The 16,271-nt window shown below is 42.3% G+C and overlaps 2 protein-coding genes across 9 annotated transcripts in view; both read left to right on the forward strand.

Moving 5' to 3' along the window:
• Positions 1 to 3,372: 3,372 nt before the first annotated feature.
• On the forward strand, positions 3,373 to 11,972 carry LOC109443559 (uncharacterized). 2 transcript variants are annotated; one of them, XM_074312533.1, is made up of 3 exons: positions 3,406 to 3,431; positions 6,304 to 6,414; positions 10,166 to 11,972. In XM_074312533.1, the coding sequence occupies exon 3, from the start codon at positions 10,180 to 10,182 to the stop codon at positions 11,620 to 11,622; it is 1,443 nt and encodes a 480-aa protein (XP_074168634.1). In that variant the 5' UTR covers positions 3,406 to 3,431; positions 6,304 to 6,414; positions 10,166 to 10,179; the 3' UTR covers positions 11,623 to 11,972. The 2 variants fall into 2 exon arrangements, with proteins under 2 accessions (XP_019579659.2, XP_074168634.1); XM_019724100.2 differs by lacking the exon at positions 6,304 to 6,414 and having other exon boundaries at positions 3,373 to 3,431.
• ZNF445 (zinc finger protein 445) overlaps positions 6,346 to 16,271 on the forward strand; it is a 35,041-nt gene continuing 25,115 nt past the window's right edge. For 5 of the 7 annotated variants that reach the window (XM_074312529.1, XM_074312531.1, XM_074312527.1 and 2 more), the window contains exon 1: positions 15,999 to 16,217. The gene's annotated coding sequence lies outside the window, so the exon portion shown is untranslated. Of the gene's footprint in view, positions 6,415 to 12,107; positions 13,033 to 15,998; positions 16,218 to 16,271 lie in introns of those variants that run through there. The other 2 variants (XM_074312528.1, XM_074312530.1) reach the window with 2 other exon arrangements.

A 16,271-nucleotide genomic window follows, 5' to 3' on the forward strand; every position in this document is an offset into this window, starting at 1 on the left:
TTAAGAGCTAGTGATTTACATTCACAGGTCTTTGCTACACAAAGCCTCCTACAGGAACACAGCATGGGCACAGCTGGGAATTTGTCAGAAATGCTCTTTGGCCCCTCCCCCGACCTCCTGAGTTAGAATCTGCAGTTTAACCAGTTAAGCCAGTTTCACGCCACATGATTCGTATTCAGATGCATTATTAAAGTTGGAGTTGCTCTGCCTTGAACTCATACCAAGCAAACTGGCCCAATGTAAAAGAATAGGCCTCCCAACAGAAGGGAAGAAACCTCATTGCTACCATGTTGGTGCTGAGGCTCTCAGAGAAATCAGGTATTTGCAAAGGTGGGCTGAGCTTCAAGAAGCTGTTCAACAGTTCAAAACAGAGCTGCGCTCCTAGTGGCTGCTCTTGCAGCTTTGTAAATTCTGGTGGGTGTGATCTGATCGATCTGTTTGATCACACCAATCTGGGTGCTATATATATTAGCTGCCTTCATGCTGAGAAACATCTGGTAAGCACACCCAAACACAGAGAACTTGCTCAAGCTCTCCCGCAAAGGGAAATTTTTGTTTAAAATCAGATAAAACTCAATACTCTTTCCTATGGAGGGGGGGTTATGAATGTTGACACCTCCCTCCTCCTGAGTCTAATGACCTAAGAACATTATTTCAAATGGAAATTAATGGACACATGAGGCAAAGACAAGCAGTTCCCAGTTTCCTTTTGGGGTATATTGGATATTTTCCAGTTGCCCCTGTTGACATAAGAAATGTCCAAATCTGTACAGAATTTTTATAATTTATTTGAGCCAAACTGACTACATATGCCGGGAGGAAGAGCTCAAACACTCTAGAGAATAATAGTTTTGCAATTTCTTTTTTGTACTTGAAATTAAGGAGGGACTATAAGGAAGATTACATGAGGGCTGGAGAAAGTAAGGTGGGGATTGGATTACAGGATTACACGCTTTCTTAAGGGCGATTATGCCTTCCAGGGATATTACTTCTGGCATCTCAAAGGTTTGTTAGATTAGATGCACAAAAACCATCAATGGTCAGGGCTTGCTTAAAACTTTTCACTACAGAAGTTATTTGCCTGGGGTGTGAGTACCCACCATGACTTGCCCAGTTAGGAATTTTTGATCAGATCACCCTGTGAGGTGACTTTCCATAGAACCCCTTTTCGTGCACACACTGCAGATTCAGTCTCTGTCCTTCCCAACCCTGCCCTGAGATTTGGTAGGCTGACCTTGAACTGCCCACTGTTAAGCCATATAAACCTTATCTTAAAAACCATCTTGTCTTGATCATGTCTTGTTTAATCTTTGAAGGGCCTGTGATCAGTGGGCCTGGGCAGGCTGGATGGCGACCTGGGGCCAGAGTGTGGAGCTGTGGGGGCTTGGTCATGCCCTGAAACCCTTTGTCAACGAAAACAGCCTCGTTTACCCCCTCCTATAAAACTCCATACCCCTCTTTGCTCAGAGAGGTTACAATCTTTTCCCTCTGCTCTAGCCTGACCTCCCACAGCTCAAACACGCCAAAGAAATTCTAATAGACCAATCTTGGTCTCCTACGACTCATTCCTCTGGCCATGCCTAATACCGACCAGCTTTCAGTTGGGTCCAGCCAGTGGCAGGCCCTGGCAGGAGATCAGGAGAGTCAGGTTCATGGTACTATTCCCCTGGTGTAACCGAGCAAAGAATTCATCCACCCAGCGCTGGGATAGCCAGTTACGGGGTGCAGTGAAAGAAAGTGGCATTTATTGTATAGCGCTACATGACAGAGAACTGGCGACTTGTGCTGGAAGAACTTGAACTTGTCTATTCAGGGATCAGGGCAGGTTTTAAGGGTTTAGCGGGGACAGGTATGCAGAAGCACTGGTGGGACAAGTTTTAATTGGAGGCTGTTGGAGCATAGCTGTTTATGGTATGGGGCGTCCAGCAACAGATCTTCCTGGACCTTTGCTTCTGAAAGGGTTCCTGTGTTCAAGTTCCCATTTATCCTGGTCCTTTAGTTCTGTTGTGGGGGTTGGGAGGGAGAAGAGACTTTGGTTCTTGGCGCAGCTGGAGGGCCCCCTGTATGCCTTGGCTGCATGACTTGTGGTTTTGGCCTGCTGTCGCTGAAAAGCAACTAAGTCGCTTGTTAAATAGGATAGGACCATTTTGAGCTGGTTCTGCAGTTACACCAGCTCCCTCTATACTGCACTATGGGTTGGCTGTATCCCTCAACTGAAGGCCCTGACTTCTGTCTGTTAGCTTCCAGTAGCTATAGTTAGCTCTGGGGTTCTCTACCACCACGCGTCATGTTTCTTTAATGCTTATGCCTTTTGTAAATCGCCCCTTGAATCCTTCGCAGTCACCCTGTTTGAATGTGCCATTGGTTTCTCCTCCACCTCATCACCATCACTCTGTTGCCAGGCTCTAGTCTCTGTTTCCATCTTTGGTGGTGGGGCATTGGGGTGGTTCAGATGGGTGGAGCAGAGAACCTCAGGGAACAGAAGGGCATCCTTCCTACTGAAAGATCAGTTGGCAAGATGCTGGGGCCTGCCACTAGAAAACATATACCAGAGGGTAACCAGAACAGCGACCTGGCCCTTTGCACAGCAGCTTGTAGCATGCTTTTGCAATGACAACAGGCACACTTTATGGCATTGGCTCCACACCCTCCAGGTTCTTTGGTGCCAGTTGCTAAAAGACATTTGTTCCTAGAGGCTGGGAAGCGTCCTGATGCTGCTTCAGCTCTTCTTCAAGCCTATCCATCCACAAACCTGCTGCTTTAGGATAACCTGTATTAGCCAGCAGCATCGCTGTTTACTCACTACGGGAGCCTGGTTAAACCTCACGCATAGGAGTAAACAACTGCAGGTGTGGGAAGGTCAAGTTTTGTGTGCCTGTGACTGGGAATGAGCAAGTAACGCGAGTTGTGGTGATGATGGGGAAAAAAGTCCTGGAAACCAGCCTCCCTTAAGGTTTGGTTCCCCTCATTGAAGGGGGTCACCAGAAAGTAATGAGTGACCCCTTAACAACTCCTCCCAGGCAAAACCCATCAGCTAGATATTACTGGTGTCTATTTTGACCCCCGGCTTTGGATCCTAGTCTTCGCTGGGGGTAGGGAAGACCCAAGGGCAATAGGGCACACACAAATTGGGAGGGAAATGGGAAAACTGGCCAAGGCTGATAGAGCTCTGGGGCTCGAATGGGTATCAGAGAGTGGAGGGCAGGCGTCCAGCGGGAGAGGGAGTGTGTATTGGGGAAGTGCCCGCGGGTGGCCCCGGGCTGGCCCGCACTGCACTGGAACCCGGAACAAGCCAAGACGTGGGCCCTCCAAAGTTCCTAGAGAGGCCGCCGAGGCCCGGGAGGCAACGCGCATGCGCAACCGGGTCGTGTGGAAAGAGGCGCGGGACGGATGGGGCAGCTGAATGTCTGACCGTCGGCGCCTGGAGCGTGGTGAGCAGTCCTGCAGGGCACTGGGGGTGGGTGGGCCGAAGGCTGCTGTGCGGGCGCAGGGTTGCGGGAGGGAGCGACAGCGCCTGGCCTAGTCGGGGTGGGGTCGGCGGTGAGGCCCGGCCAGGAGGCTGCGCCGGGGGCGGCTGCGCTGGCCCGGGATCGCCTCCCGCGGCGGGGAGGGCGGGTCTGGGAGCGCTTCTCCGCCTGGGACGCTCGGCGGAGGGAATCTGGGGCAATAGTTTCCTTGCTTTCGCTCTTTTCCGGATTATGCAAACAAACGGTACTCATTACGGACGATTAGGTGACTCCGGTGAGTGTAAGAAAAGTAAAACTAACTGCAATCAGCAAACGTTTTCCTCAGGAGTCTTGCTAAAATTTTAAAGTTTGTGTGTAAGTATGCAAACTTATATACATGTTTATACGAACGGGATCATATTGTTTTATAAACATGTATTTCACATTTTATTTATTTTTAAATTCATTTCTTATTGAGGTATAATCGACATATAACAGTTTCAGATCTACAACATAATGATCTGATATTCGTATAATGCTTTTAGAAAACATTTGGGTATTGTGATAAAATGCACATAACATTTATCGTAGATAACTAAACATTTTATCATTTTATCCATTTTAAAGTGTCTAATTCAGTGGCATTAAGTACATTTATACCATGCTGTTTTGAAAATTATAATACTTTTAATTTGCAGAATGTATTTGTTCATACACTGGTTAATTTTAGTGCTAGCCTTAGGACACCACCAAGACATTTTTGAAAGTATAATTAAAAGAAAACATTTTGTTTGCACTTTATTTCCCGTAGTACACAGTACATGAGGCTGTAAATGCTCAACAAGCAAAGTTTGTGAAGAAAAATAGCAAAGTCTTGTTTATTACGGTGCTTGTCTGGTATCAAAATGAGAGTAGTATGAAAAATGCAGTTTTTTAAACATAAGGTGCGTCTCTAACCTAAAGCCGCTGTACCGTCTTCTGACTTGCACAGGCCTAAGAAATCAAAAATAGTCTCCTTCCTAAGTTAAAAGTGGTAGCCAGGAAAGATCACCATTCGGTTTCAAACCATTTGTAGTTCAAAAGTGACGACTCATTCTACTAGTTGGTTATTTTGCAAGGAAATGACAAGGAGTGGTTTTAGCCAAGTTTTGATGAAGGGTTTTAGGGAACTTCTATCTGGTATAGACACGTGGGTATCTGCATATTCTGGGACTGACCAGTGAAGCTGCTCTTGCTGTTATGTTAATGCTGAAGAAAGGCAGACAAATTCTGGTTAAATAAGTAATCCTAACTTAAGCTGAAAGGATGGGAATGTTTTGAAGATAAACCTCACTATGTGCTTAAAAAGGGAACTGACAAAAGCATCCAAAATACTGTGTTGCACCATTAAGTTTTCTGTGGCTCCTGATCCCCAGGGGGTGTTAGTGTATCAGCTTTCTGTGATGTCAGAGAGTTGCTTGTGAGTGAAAATGAAGAAAGCATAGTAAACATAACTCTATCCTGCAGGCTCCAGAGTTTTTATATCACACACTCAGAAAGAGCTCCTTCATGGTGACGCGCTCTATAGGACAGAATTTTTGAGCTTACACTTTCCCTCCCTGATCTTAGACCTCTTCTTCTCCTCCTTGTTTTGTTTACTACATACACAGCGCCTGTCATGGTCTGACATACTGTGTATTTTATTTCATTGTCTTCCCATAAGGTCCTCCAGGCAGTGCGTTTTGTGTGCTGTATTCACTGCTGTGACTTTAGTGCCTGGGACATAGTAGTTGTCCTCACCCACCTGTTATATTAATGAAAGAATGAATCCCAATTGAAGGAGGTAAGAATTGACTGTATTTAGTGTCCTTGATTGCTGAGTTGATCCTAAATCGCGAAGATGGAAATAAGTCAGAAAAAAAGGATAACAACTGAAACGTTTTCAATTTCAAACCTTTTTATTTTGAATAAGTATAGACATAGGGAGGGTTTCAGAACTGTACAGAGTTCCCTTATACTCTTTAGCCAGTTGCCTAAAGTTAATACCTTGCATAACTATAGTACAGTCATCAAACCTAAGAAATTTACAGTGGTACAACGTGATTGATTAAACTTCTGAGTTTAATCCGAGTTCGTCAGTTTCTGCCTAATGACCTTTTGTGTTCCAGGATCCAATGTAGAATTCTTCATTTCCTTTAGTTGTCATGTCTCCTTACCTCCTTCAATCTGTGGCAGTGCCTCACTCAGGCTTTTCCTGTTTTTCGTGACATCGATACTTCTGAAGTATTTCGTAGTAGTGTTTTTAGAATGACCGTCAATATGGTTTTGTTATGTTTTCTTCTGCTTGATTGAGGATAATGCCGTCTGTCTTATTACTGGTGATACTGATCTTGATCCCATGGTGCCTGCCAGGTTTCACCACTGTAACGATACTTACTGTCTTTCCCTTGTAATTAGTAAATATTTGGGGGACTATACTTTGAGATTTTGCATAGAAATATCCTGTTTCTCCTTAATGTTCACCCACCAATTAGCATTCCTTGATGGATCTTGCCTGCAGCAGTTATTAAATGGTGACTTTCATTTCTGTGGTTCTTTCTCCATTCATTAACTGGAATTGTTTGTGAGGAAGAGTTGTGCCTTCTCCCTGTTTTGTTTTTTTATTATATCTCTGTGTGAGTTGTATGTGTCATTTATTCTTTGGCCTATAATGCAGTGCTGCTGTTGTTTATTCTGTTGCTTACATCATTGTAGCTTTGGGCATTGGGAGCTCTCTGTGGTTGGCTCCTGCTTGCTCTTCAAGTGCTCCCATGTTTATTGTGTGTCTCCCTGACACTCTGGCACTGCAGAATACTCATCTTGTATCTTCTCTCCCCAGCGCTGGCAACCACTTCTCCAAAGACCCTTGGTTCCGTTTACTGGAAGATGGTATTTAGAAGCCAAGTTTTGGGCACTGAGTTTGAGCTTATTTCTTAATTGAGATATTTGTGTAAGTATTATTTTAACATTTAAAATATGTACTGGAAGCAGTCTTTCTTGTTTGCTTATTATCAATGTATAAAATAAACCTATGTACCCTCACACTGGTAGGACAAACCAGAGAATAAGGGACTATTTAATGGGGACTTGAAAAGGAAAGCAAACAAACAAAATGACATTGCATATGAATTGAAGAAGCAAAATAACAAACAGAAGAAAGTGTCCCTGGAAAATGGCCAGTGGACTGCTTGGGATTTTCCCTGGTCTTCTCAAAGTCATTTTCATTGTGGAATGAGAATGGGTTAAGGTGTGAAGGTCTGGGAGAAGAGGTCTGACCCAGCTGAGGTTTCCAGGGCCCCAGGGCTCACGTCTGTGGTAGAATGTTAACAAGTTGATGAATGAAGCTTTTCTTCCGTCCTCAAAAGCTAGTTGGGACACGGAGGACCCTGCTGCATTAGGATACCTGGATTGAACAGGGCAGGTTCAGCTCACTGGCTCCCACCTCTTTCCTGTGCTCTGAGTCTTTCATTCTGAGTTTGAAAGGGCCAGGAGGTATTTAGGTTTACCCATGTTCATGGTTACAGAGGCTGGGTTCGCCCTTTCTTTGAAGACTGGAGTCCTTGGTCGTATTCCTAGGCAGTCACCCTCATTTTCATGTTTGTTGAGGCAGGGTGGTTTAGTTAGAATCTGTGGTTGTAAGGAACAGAGCCACTCACCGTATCGTAAGTAATGAGCTGTGTTACTTACAACAAGGCTAAAGGAGTGGGAACCCTGAACAAAACAATTGCTATACCAGACTTGGAGAAGCAGGGCCTGTTGAGACTGGGGAGCCTGGGAGCGTGAGCAACAAAAGGAAACAAATGTTACACGTCCTTGTACTGGGAATGTCACACGGCTGCTCCCTGCATATCTGTTTTGTCCTCCCACTGCTACCCGTTCTCTTTACTCTGAATCTTTTGGCCGCTCCTAGCTGAATTGAACTAGATTAGACTTTCTGTACCTCACGCTTCCTGCTCACTGTGGCTCCTAGTGGCTTGACTTCTCTCCATGCATCATTTCAGCTCGAGCTTTTACTTGTAGTTTCCTTCACGTTGCCCTACTTCCTGTTCTGAGTTTCCTTAGACAGGGACTCCGAGGGTGGTTCAGCAGTGAAATATCATGTCTTGTTTGGGCAGAACTTTGGCTCTGGCCACAGCAGGGGCCGATGTCTAATGTACACTTGGGTGTATTGCCTGGCCCTGGTCCAGTCACCTGAGCCAGGTGATTCCATCATAGGATGGGCTGTGTACTTTGCACACAGCATGGTTGCCTTAGCTTCCCCTTCAGGAAAGACTGGAGCAGGGCAGCTTCCTTGAAGGTGCTGTTGTCAGGATAGTTGTGCGATTGACAAGTCTAGGACAGTAGCCTACTCTGGAGAGGGTGGGCTCAGGAGTCAGGGATTCAGAAATCTGCAACTTCCACATTCTAAAGTAGCATGATGATTTGTAGCCTTGGTTTAGATTTGATTGAAAGGAACCAAGATTTTTGTGTTTAGCTATACACATGATTGCCCTGCCTTCTCCCAGCTTTGGTATTAAAAAATTCTAGAATTCAAAAACCCATATTCAACTGCTCAGTCCTTATAATTGCAGATTATCAAGATGCCAAAGACGTATTTTGATTTATATTTAAAATTATTGATGCCCTTCTTAATTTTTACAGGAGTGCAGTACTGTCTCTTACCAGTCCAGAGCTACAGGATCTAGAGGATCCCCACTTTTAGAACTGTGTTCTCCTCTTCATTACTTTCCCCAGAATTTCTAAACCTATAGCTTCTGAAAATCCTGGTACTTTCCTGTTGCCCCAGAATCACTTCTTTTTTACACTTTTTTCCTAATCATACCTTCATAATGTAAATCTCCCTTCAACGTTCATGTTTGCCCATGCTGTGTGTCATGTTTGATTTGAGGTATTTGGCATTGCTCACTCTTATCCAACATTTTTGCTGAGAACCACAGAAGCATACAATGTAATGGTTCGAAAGGACCTTAGAGTTTATAATTTTACTAAGGAGAAATAACATCTAAGTTACTTCTGCAAGATCCTACCATTATTTACAATCTGGTTTGTTGGTGTTGGTTTATAACCTCAGGAGATTCCTGGGTGAAATCCTAAACTGGCCCCTATACACGGAGGTGAAAAAATGACTGAAGAAAGAGGCAGACCACTCCAGATGGTAGGTGGCCTGTTTAAGAAGCAGAGGAACTTACATAGGAGGCTTTTCTTGGGTGGCTTCAGCATGAGTAGATCTTTGCATCTGCCCCCCATTATCCTAAAAGTTTAAGTAGAGGCCTTAACTAGGTCCAGGCACGTATGAGGTGTGATCACACAATACGGTGAATGTTTAAATAAAAAATAAATTTTTATAGTAAAAGACACGTTGCCATTAATCCCCCTCGAAATACTCCCCCTCACTTAGAACACCCTTATCCCATCGTTCTTGCCATTTTCTGAAGCAGTTCTGGATGTCCTCTTTTGTGAATATCTTAGTTGCGCTTTAATGGTTGCCGTGATGTCCTGAATCGATTCAAAACGTTTACCTTTCATGGTCATTTTGACTTTGGGGAAGAGCCAGAAGTTGCACGGTGCCAGATCCAGTGAATAAGGTGGATGAGGACACACTGTAATGTTTTTATTTGACAGAAATTGCCGTACCAGAAGTGATGTGTGACATGGAGCCTTTCCGTTGTGATAAAATAATATGGGGAATGCTGCTGCTGAGTGCCATCCAACGGAAAGGCAGGGATCTTCAATACGGGAAGTGGCACGTCGAACCTTAGGAGCAGTGTGTGACAAGTTTCAACTTGTTCGGTTCAGTCATTTGGGTATGAGCTGCGGTTGAGAGAAGGTGTGTTTTAAAGTGTGCCGTAAATCATGGATCACGTACAACATATTAACATATGGGCAAATGGTTTCATCCTCTATTATGACAACGCTCCGTGTCATACACTGCTTCTGGTATAGGCAATTTCTGTCAAATAAAAACATTATAGTGTGTCCTCTTCTACCTTATTCATTATGTGGCACCATGTGACTTCTGGCTCTTCCCCAAAGTCAAAATGATTCAGGATGTTAAAGCAGCCATGACAGTGCAACTAAAGACACTCACGAAAGAGGACTTCCAGAACTGCTTCAGAAAGTGAAAAGCACAATGGGATAAGTATGTTTAAAGCAAGGGGGAGTATTTTGATGTGGATTAATGGCAATGTCTTTTACTGTAAAATTTTTATTTAACTATTTACTGTATTTTAAAATCACACCTTATATACTGTTCAGATGGTTCAACATCACATTACTGTCCCCAGGCTGCATACTTGGGAAGCTTCTAGCCTGGGGAAGGCAAGTAGATTGAACATTCCAAGGACAGGGGCGTGGGGTAAGGAGCCTCTGATTGCCTGGGTCCAGCTCTAGGGTCAACAGGCTATATCACATCCTTCTCAAACACTTGCCTTCCAATTATCCTTCTCACTTGGTTATGGTAGATCCACCTCTGTCTGTCCTGATCGCTCTTTGTCCACCCTCATCTACGGCCATCTGCCCGCTCTTTGTCTTTCTGTTCATGAAGAAAAATGTAATTTCTCATTTTCTCTCATGTTCTTGATATCACCTCATTCCTTACCTGTAATGTGAAGTTTTTTTTGAGGTGCTTGGACTCCTGATGATTCTATTTCCTCAATAGAACAAGAAATGAGTAAAAGCTGTTTTCTTCTTTCTCTTGGCAGCAAGGGAGACTGGGATGGAGAGTTCAGAGTTGCCTCTGAAGCAGGAAATTTCTAAAGGATCAAAGTCGTCTTCTGATGGGACATCAGGAGGCCTCTATGGGATGGCTCCTGGCGGACCAGAGGCTGCAGGTACCTGTGAAGATGCTTTAGAGAAGCTAGAAGTGCAATACTCAGATGAGGAAGGGAGCCAACCGGAAGGTGGTTTCTTGGAAAGAACAGGTGAGGATAAAAATAAATCCACAAAAGACAGATGTGATGAATATAAGGAACTTGAAGAACGTCCAGATCTGCCCTCCAGTCCTGCAGAACGTCAAGGAGTTCTGAAGGCACAGAAATTCTATCAATGTGATGAATGTGGCAAAGCTTTCAATTGGAGTTCACACCTTATTGGCCATCAGAGAATCCACACTGGGGAGAAACCCTATGAGTGTAATGAGTGTGGTAAGACCTTCAGGCAGACCTCTCAGCTCATAGTTCATCTCAGAATCCACACAGGGGAAAAGCCCTATGAATGCAGCAAGTGTGGGAAGACCTATCGACACAGCTCCCACCTCATTCAACACCAGCGACTCCACAATGGGGAGAAACCATATAAATGTAACGAATGTGGAAAAGCTTTCAATGAGAGTTCCAAACTCTATGACCATCAAAGAACCCATACAGGGGAGAAACCTTATGAATGCAATGAATGTGGAGCAACCTTTACTCGGAATAAAAATCTTGTCCGACATCAGGTACTTCACACTGGCAAGAAACCCTACAAGTGTAATGAGTGTGGGAAAGCTTTCTGTTCTAATAGAAATCTTATTGACCATCAGAGAATCCATACTGGGGAGAAGCCTTATGAGTGTAATGACTGTGGCAAGGCTTTCAGTCGGAATAAAAGTCTTATTCGACATCAGCGCCTCCATAGTGGGGAAAAACCTTACAAATGTCAGGAGTGTGGGAAAGCCTTCAATCAGAACTCTCAGCTTGCTGACCATGAGCGAATTCATACTGGAGAAAAACCTTTTGAGTGTAGTGAGTGTGGTAAGGCATTCAGCCTGAGTAAAAGTCTCATTCGACATCAGAGACTTCACACAGGTGAAAAGCCCTATAAATGTAATGAGTGTGGGAAATCCTTCAATCAAAACTCATACCTCATTATACACCAGAGAATTCATACTGGTGAGAAACCTTATGAATGTAATAAGTGTGGGAAGGTCTTCAGTCATAATTCTAGCCTTATGGTACATCAGAGAACCCATACTGGGGAGAAGCCCTATAAATGTAATGACTGTGGGAAAGCCTTTAGTGACAGCTCACAGCTCACTGTCCACCTTAGAGTGCACACCGGAGAAAAACCCTATGAATGTATTGAGTGTGGGAAAGCCTTCAGTCAGCGTTCCACTTTTAATCACCACCAGCGAACTCACACTGGAGAGAACCACTCAGGACTGGCGCGTTCAGTTTCTTAATGCATATGTTTTCAAGACAGAGAGCAAGGAACTTTGAATTAAGCTTTCTTTGTAAGACGTATGCTCAACCTGTTTTTTTGGGACCTTTAATCAAAGTGGGCCATTCCCTAAATGCTGTCTGCTGGGTCATGGAGGTGGGAGAGGGACTAACAGTGTTGGAGAAGTAAGGACTGCACATTTCATCTCCTTCTAGGATTTCCTTTTTTTTTTTCTCTCTTTTTTCTGTTTAAAATCAATCTCATTTCTTAGTTATTCATCCTGTAATCAGATTGTGTAGTTCTTAAGGATAGAGATTATTTCTTTTCTATTCCTCCTCCTTTTCATCAATTTCATAAAGGCATTCTCCAAGACTGATTCATTTTCTTTCTCCTTGCTGTGGCCCTTTTAAAACTTCTCCTTTAATGTAGACCCTCATTATTTGTGTTCCCTACTAGAAAACCTCTTCTTCCTGCTTGCTAATTTCTGTCTGTCAGAACCTTTTAAGATCCAGCTCATTTGTGAAAAACTTTGTTCTCGCAATGCTTCTTCATTCCTTCTAAACCTGTATTGATTTGACCTCAAATTTTGTATTAGTCTGTACTACAATTTGCAGTTATTATTAGGTTGGTGCAAAAGTAATTGCAGTTTTTACAATTTTTTACTTTTTAAACTGCAGTTAGCTATTGGTATGAATGTATACACATATGCATTAAGTTGATAATAACTAATAAATTGCCTTGTTATTGTCATCTTAATGCATATGTGTATACATTCATACCAATTTAATGTAGGCTCTTTGAAGCTGGGTATGGTATATTTTTCATTTGCAGATAGATAATAATTTGTTCTAGTTAAATAATTTTTAAAAACTCAACTCCCCAACTGAACCATTTTAAAACTGGGCATGAATTCCCCTCCCACCACTGGACCAAAAATTTTAAAGATGGATACCATAGGATGTCATAGAAATGCCACATTCATATTTTTCACTTGTACCCCTGGGAGTCTTACTACTGTTATCACCACCTCAAAGAGCTCTTGGATTTGTGTTTGAGTTTTGGTGTGTGTGAAGAAATGACAAAAAGAAAAAAAAAAGAAAAAAAGTTTTGGTGTGTGTGTGTGTGTGTATCTAGGTATTGGAGTTGGCAGTCGTGTCCCATTGATAAGCACTTTTCCCTGCACACTGACTCCAGTGTTGAACTAGCTGGCTCTACCCTGCTGCCTAAGTAAACAAGAATTGCCTCAAAATTCACTGCAAAGAAGACCTTTCTTTCATGGCTGTGGTAAAGAAGATTAGAAGTCTCAGTTAGAAGCATTCTTGGAAGATTGGAATTCACAGTGATCTGTTTTGTTGCAAGATAGTAGAGTCAACATAGTCTGATTTCCTTATCAACTAGTTCTGTCTACCTGCAACTGTCATCTAACTTCAAGGTGAGAAGTGTACCCTTAATTACTGTAATTATTTTCTGGACTATCTTTTCCGAGGATTTCCTCTCTTTCTACAGTCATGTATCAGACATAAGCTTGAACAACTTTTTTATTTCACCATTACAGTTGGGCCCCAGGGTTGGGCACTTTTGCCTGTGGTGTCCACCCCCTTCCTCTTAGCAGGATCATAGGATCAACTGTGATAAAGGAGGAGAAAGAAGTTAGAGGGACAATGTCAAGTATGAACCTGGAGAAGTGAGGATTTTGTGAGCTGTGATTTATGTTTCGGAGACAATGGAAGGGAGAAAAGTGTTGAGGCTCAAGAAAATAAGAATTAGATGTGATTCTGGGACAGACAGCTCAGACATGGTTAGAATGTATATTGGGGTCTAAAATAAAAGAGATGTGAAACTAGCTTTATTTGGCATGTTAAATTACATGGGATGCATTGTCAAATGAAAAATGATAATTATTAGGTTACATGTGTATGGATAAATACTACTATTATAGGCTATCCAAAAATTGTTTAAAGTTCATAGAAATTTGTCAGTATCATCTTTGTCTAGTTGGTATTGTATGCCAGGCAAAGAACTAAATTTCCTTATCAAGTGAGCTCTTATCATCTCTCTAACCATGGCAATTTTAAAAAGTGTTTTAGTCATTTACAGACAGTTACTGTTTTACTCTGATGCTTTTGCAGAACTGCTTTATCTTCAGAGAGATTTATGAAAAGGACTCTGACACATACTCTAGAATACAGGTTTCTGATAACTTTAATGCCACTTTAACTAAACTAGGTATGAATCTCCAGAACTCTAATGAAAAAACTGGATTCAAGAAGAAGAATAAATAACTGATAAGGATAATTATAATTTTTATGACTTTTTGTTTGAAACATGCTAGTTCTTTAAGGTTTTGTTTTCTAGATTTAAGGAAATTTTTTTTTCTTTTAAGCTATATGTAATTTACAGCAATTTTGTAAATTATACCTTTGTAGACTGAATTAAAACATTTCTATTTTTCTCCTTATTCCCTCCAGAATTATGAAACTCTTAGTAAGTATTTTTATTTTTATGGATTAGTTGTTTGCATAAATTCATTAAAATCTGTTCTCCTTATAACAGAACACATCGGCTACACGTGTTATATTACCAAGGCTTTGGAATGTCATATTTTAAAATGATGTGCATAAAATCAGATATGACCAGACAGTTTTAAGATACTAAGGTTGATTTTATGGAGCTGATAAAGTCCCTTGGAAAAATCTGCTGTCTTGCTGGTAGGGTTCCTAGACTTCCTGGCAGCCCCAGGGAAATCAAGATATTTTGGAACTTCAAGAAATGAAGAATTAACCCAAATCTATTGGTATTTCAGCAACTTCTGGCAAGTCCTTGGCATGGCTTCCTAGCCTCAAGAGGCTTTTAAAAGTTCAATCTAAGATTCCTTATGAAAAATTTCACAAAGCAGACTTTTTAAATGACTATATGGTCAATCACTATTCTTGTTGCACTTATGTAAATAATCAAGCCAAGTTTAATAAGACGAGTTATTTTGCTAACAAATCAGTCTTATTGTGATCGTCTTCGCTAAACATGGGAGTAACTGTAAAGAGAAAAATTATATTTCAGTAAAAAGCTATAGCATACCCTTGTGAATATCAGATTCTAGTCCTATTCGTTCATGTTCTTTGAGGTTTTCTTATCTACCTGTAAACTGGACTGTATCCTAAATTTTTCTGGGTATCTGGCTACAACTCTCCAAACTAATCTTGCCAACTTTCTCCCACTCTTCTGACTTGGAATCGCTAACAAGTAAACTGTCCTTGAACCTTATTGAAAGTGTCCATACCAGATCCTCGTCACTCCTCATAACAGCCACACTTCAGGGCCTTGAACCTTGGGTCCATATCTCCGAATTAAAAAGGGCTCCTACAGACTCTTGGACCTGCACACCAGCTGGAGATCTAAAGTTAAAATTGACTTTAGATCTGGGCAGGAGTTCCCTGCCCTGAAGCAGAGGACGTCTTGAGGTGGACAACTCTCCCAAGATTACTGATCAATCTTCATCTCCAATAGGAAACCTTGTATTCCTTTTGCCTTTTTCCTACTTGCTTTAACTGTTAGTGCATGAGGTAACAATGCTCCTTACTCTGGCAATTGTTGCCGAGTTTACCACCAAGGCCATAGCTGCACAACAAAAGTCGCGAGGCTTTCTTGTTTATGTGGTTTTAGATAATAAAATTGCTTTTCGGTGAACAAGGAGCCTGTGCCATAGCAAATACCTCTTGGTGTACCGGGATCAATACCTCTAGTACTATTGCAAATATAAGAAATTAACCAAGCCAATTGGCTAAAACAGACTGATACTTTCTTCAGGTACATTACTTGATATGAACTGGTTTGGTCCATGGGGTCCCTGGCGCAGAAGCATACTTCAGTCTCTTGGTGTTCTCCTCATAGCCATCACTGTAGTCTCCCTGGTGTATGAGTTTATTTGAGCCAAACTGACAATGGCCAGGAAGCAAAATCTCAACAGATTGAGAAAATGTTCAGTGAAATGGTTTGCAGCTTATTTTATACATTGAATAAAAGGAGGAGGGTTACATGAAATGCATTGGTGATACATTAAGGACGTGGGAGAAAGCAAAGTGCGGAAATCTCTGGGGTTGGATAAAAGTAAATTGGAGAGACAGGTACTTCTTTCCCATACATGGGTACAGGATAGTTAATAGTTCACATAGAGATCTTAATCAAGGGACAAGAATAATAATGAGGGATTCTGTACAGTCTTGCTCTGGTCCGGAAAAAGGGATTACTGACATTCCAAGGGTGTCATTTTAGGTGCAAAAAGACAATAGACAGGCCCATTTAGAGGCACAGATTAACTTTATGAAGGACACTTTTGGTTAAAGATATAACTTCCTGCCATGGCCCACTTAGTTCTGAAATTTTTATAAATTTTTATTGCAGAACTGTGTTATTCCAGGACCCGTCAACTCCAAGTCAAGTCATCGTTTTCAATGTGGAGGGTGCAGCTCACTGGCCCATGTGGGAATTGAACCGGCAACCTTGGTGTTTTGAGCACTGTGCTCTAACCAACTGAGCCAACCGGCTGCCTATCAGCAGCTCAGCTCTAAGTGAAGCCATTGTTTTCAATCTAGTTGTGGAGGGTGCAGCTCATTGGCTCAGGTAGGAATCGAACTGGCAACCTTGGTGTTATGAGCACTGTGCTCTAACCAACAG

This window comes from Rhinolophus sinicus, linkage group LG10 (genome assembly GCF_036562045.2).
Source record: "Rhinolophus sinicus isolate RSC01 linkage group LG10, ASM3656204v1, whole genome shotgun sequence".
Taxonomy (NCBI): domain Eukaryota; kingdom Metazoa; phylum Chordata; class Mammalia; order Chiroptera; family Rhinolophidae; genus Rhinolophus; species Rhinolophus sinicus.

Excerpts from the sequence above, each read along its gene's own strand:
- LOC109443559 (XM_019724100.2), top strand. The coding sequence starts at position 3,404 with ATGTCTGACCGTCGGCGCCTGGAGCGTG. Across the intron at positions 3,432-10,165 it reads CCGTCGGCGCCTGGAGCGTG|CAAGGGAGACTGGGATGGAG; the intron begins GTGAGCAGTCCT and ends TTCTCTTGGCAG.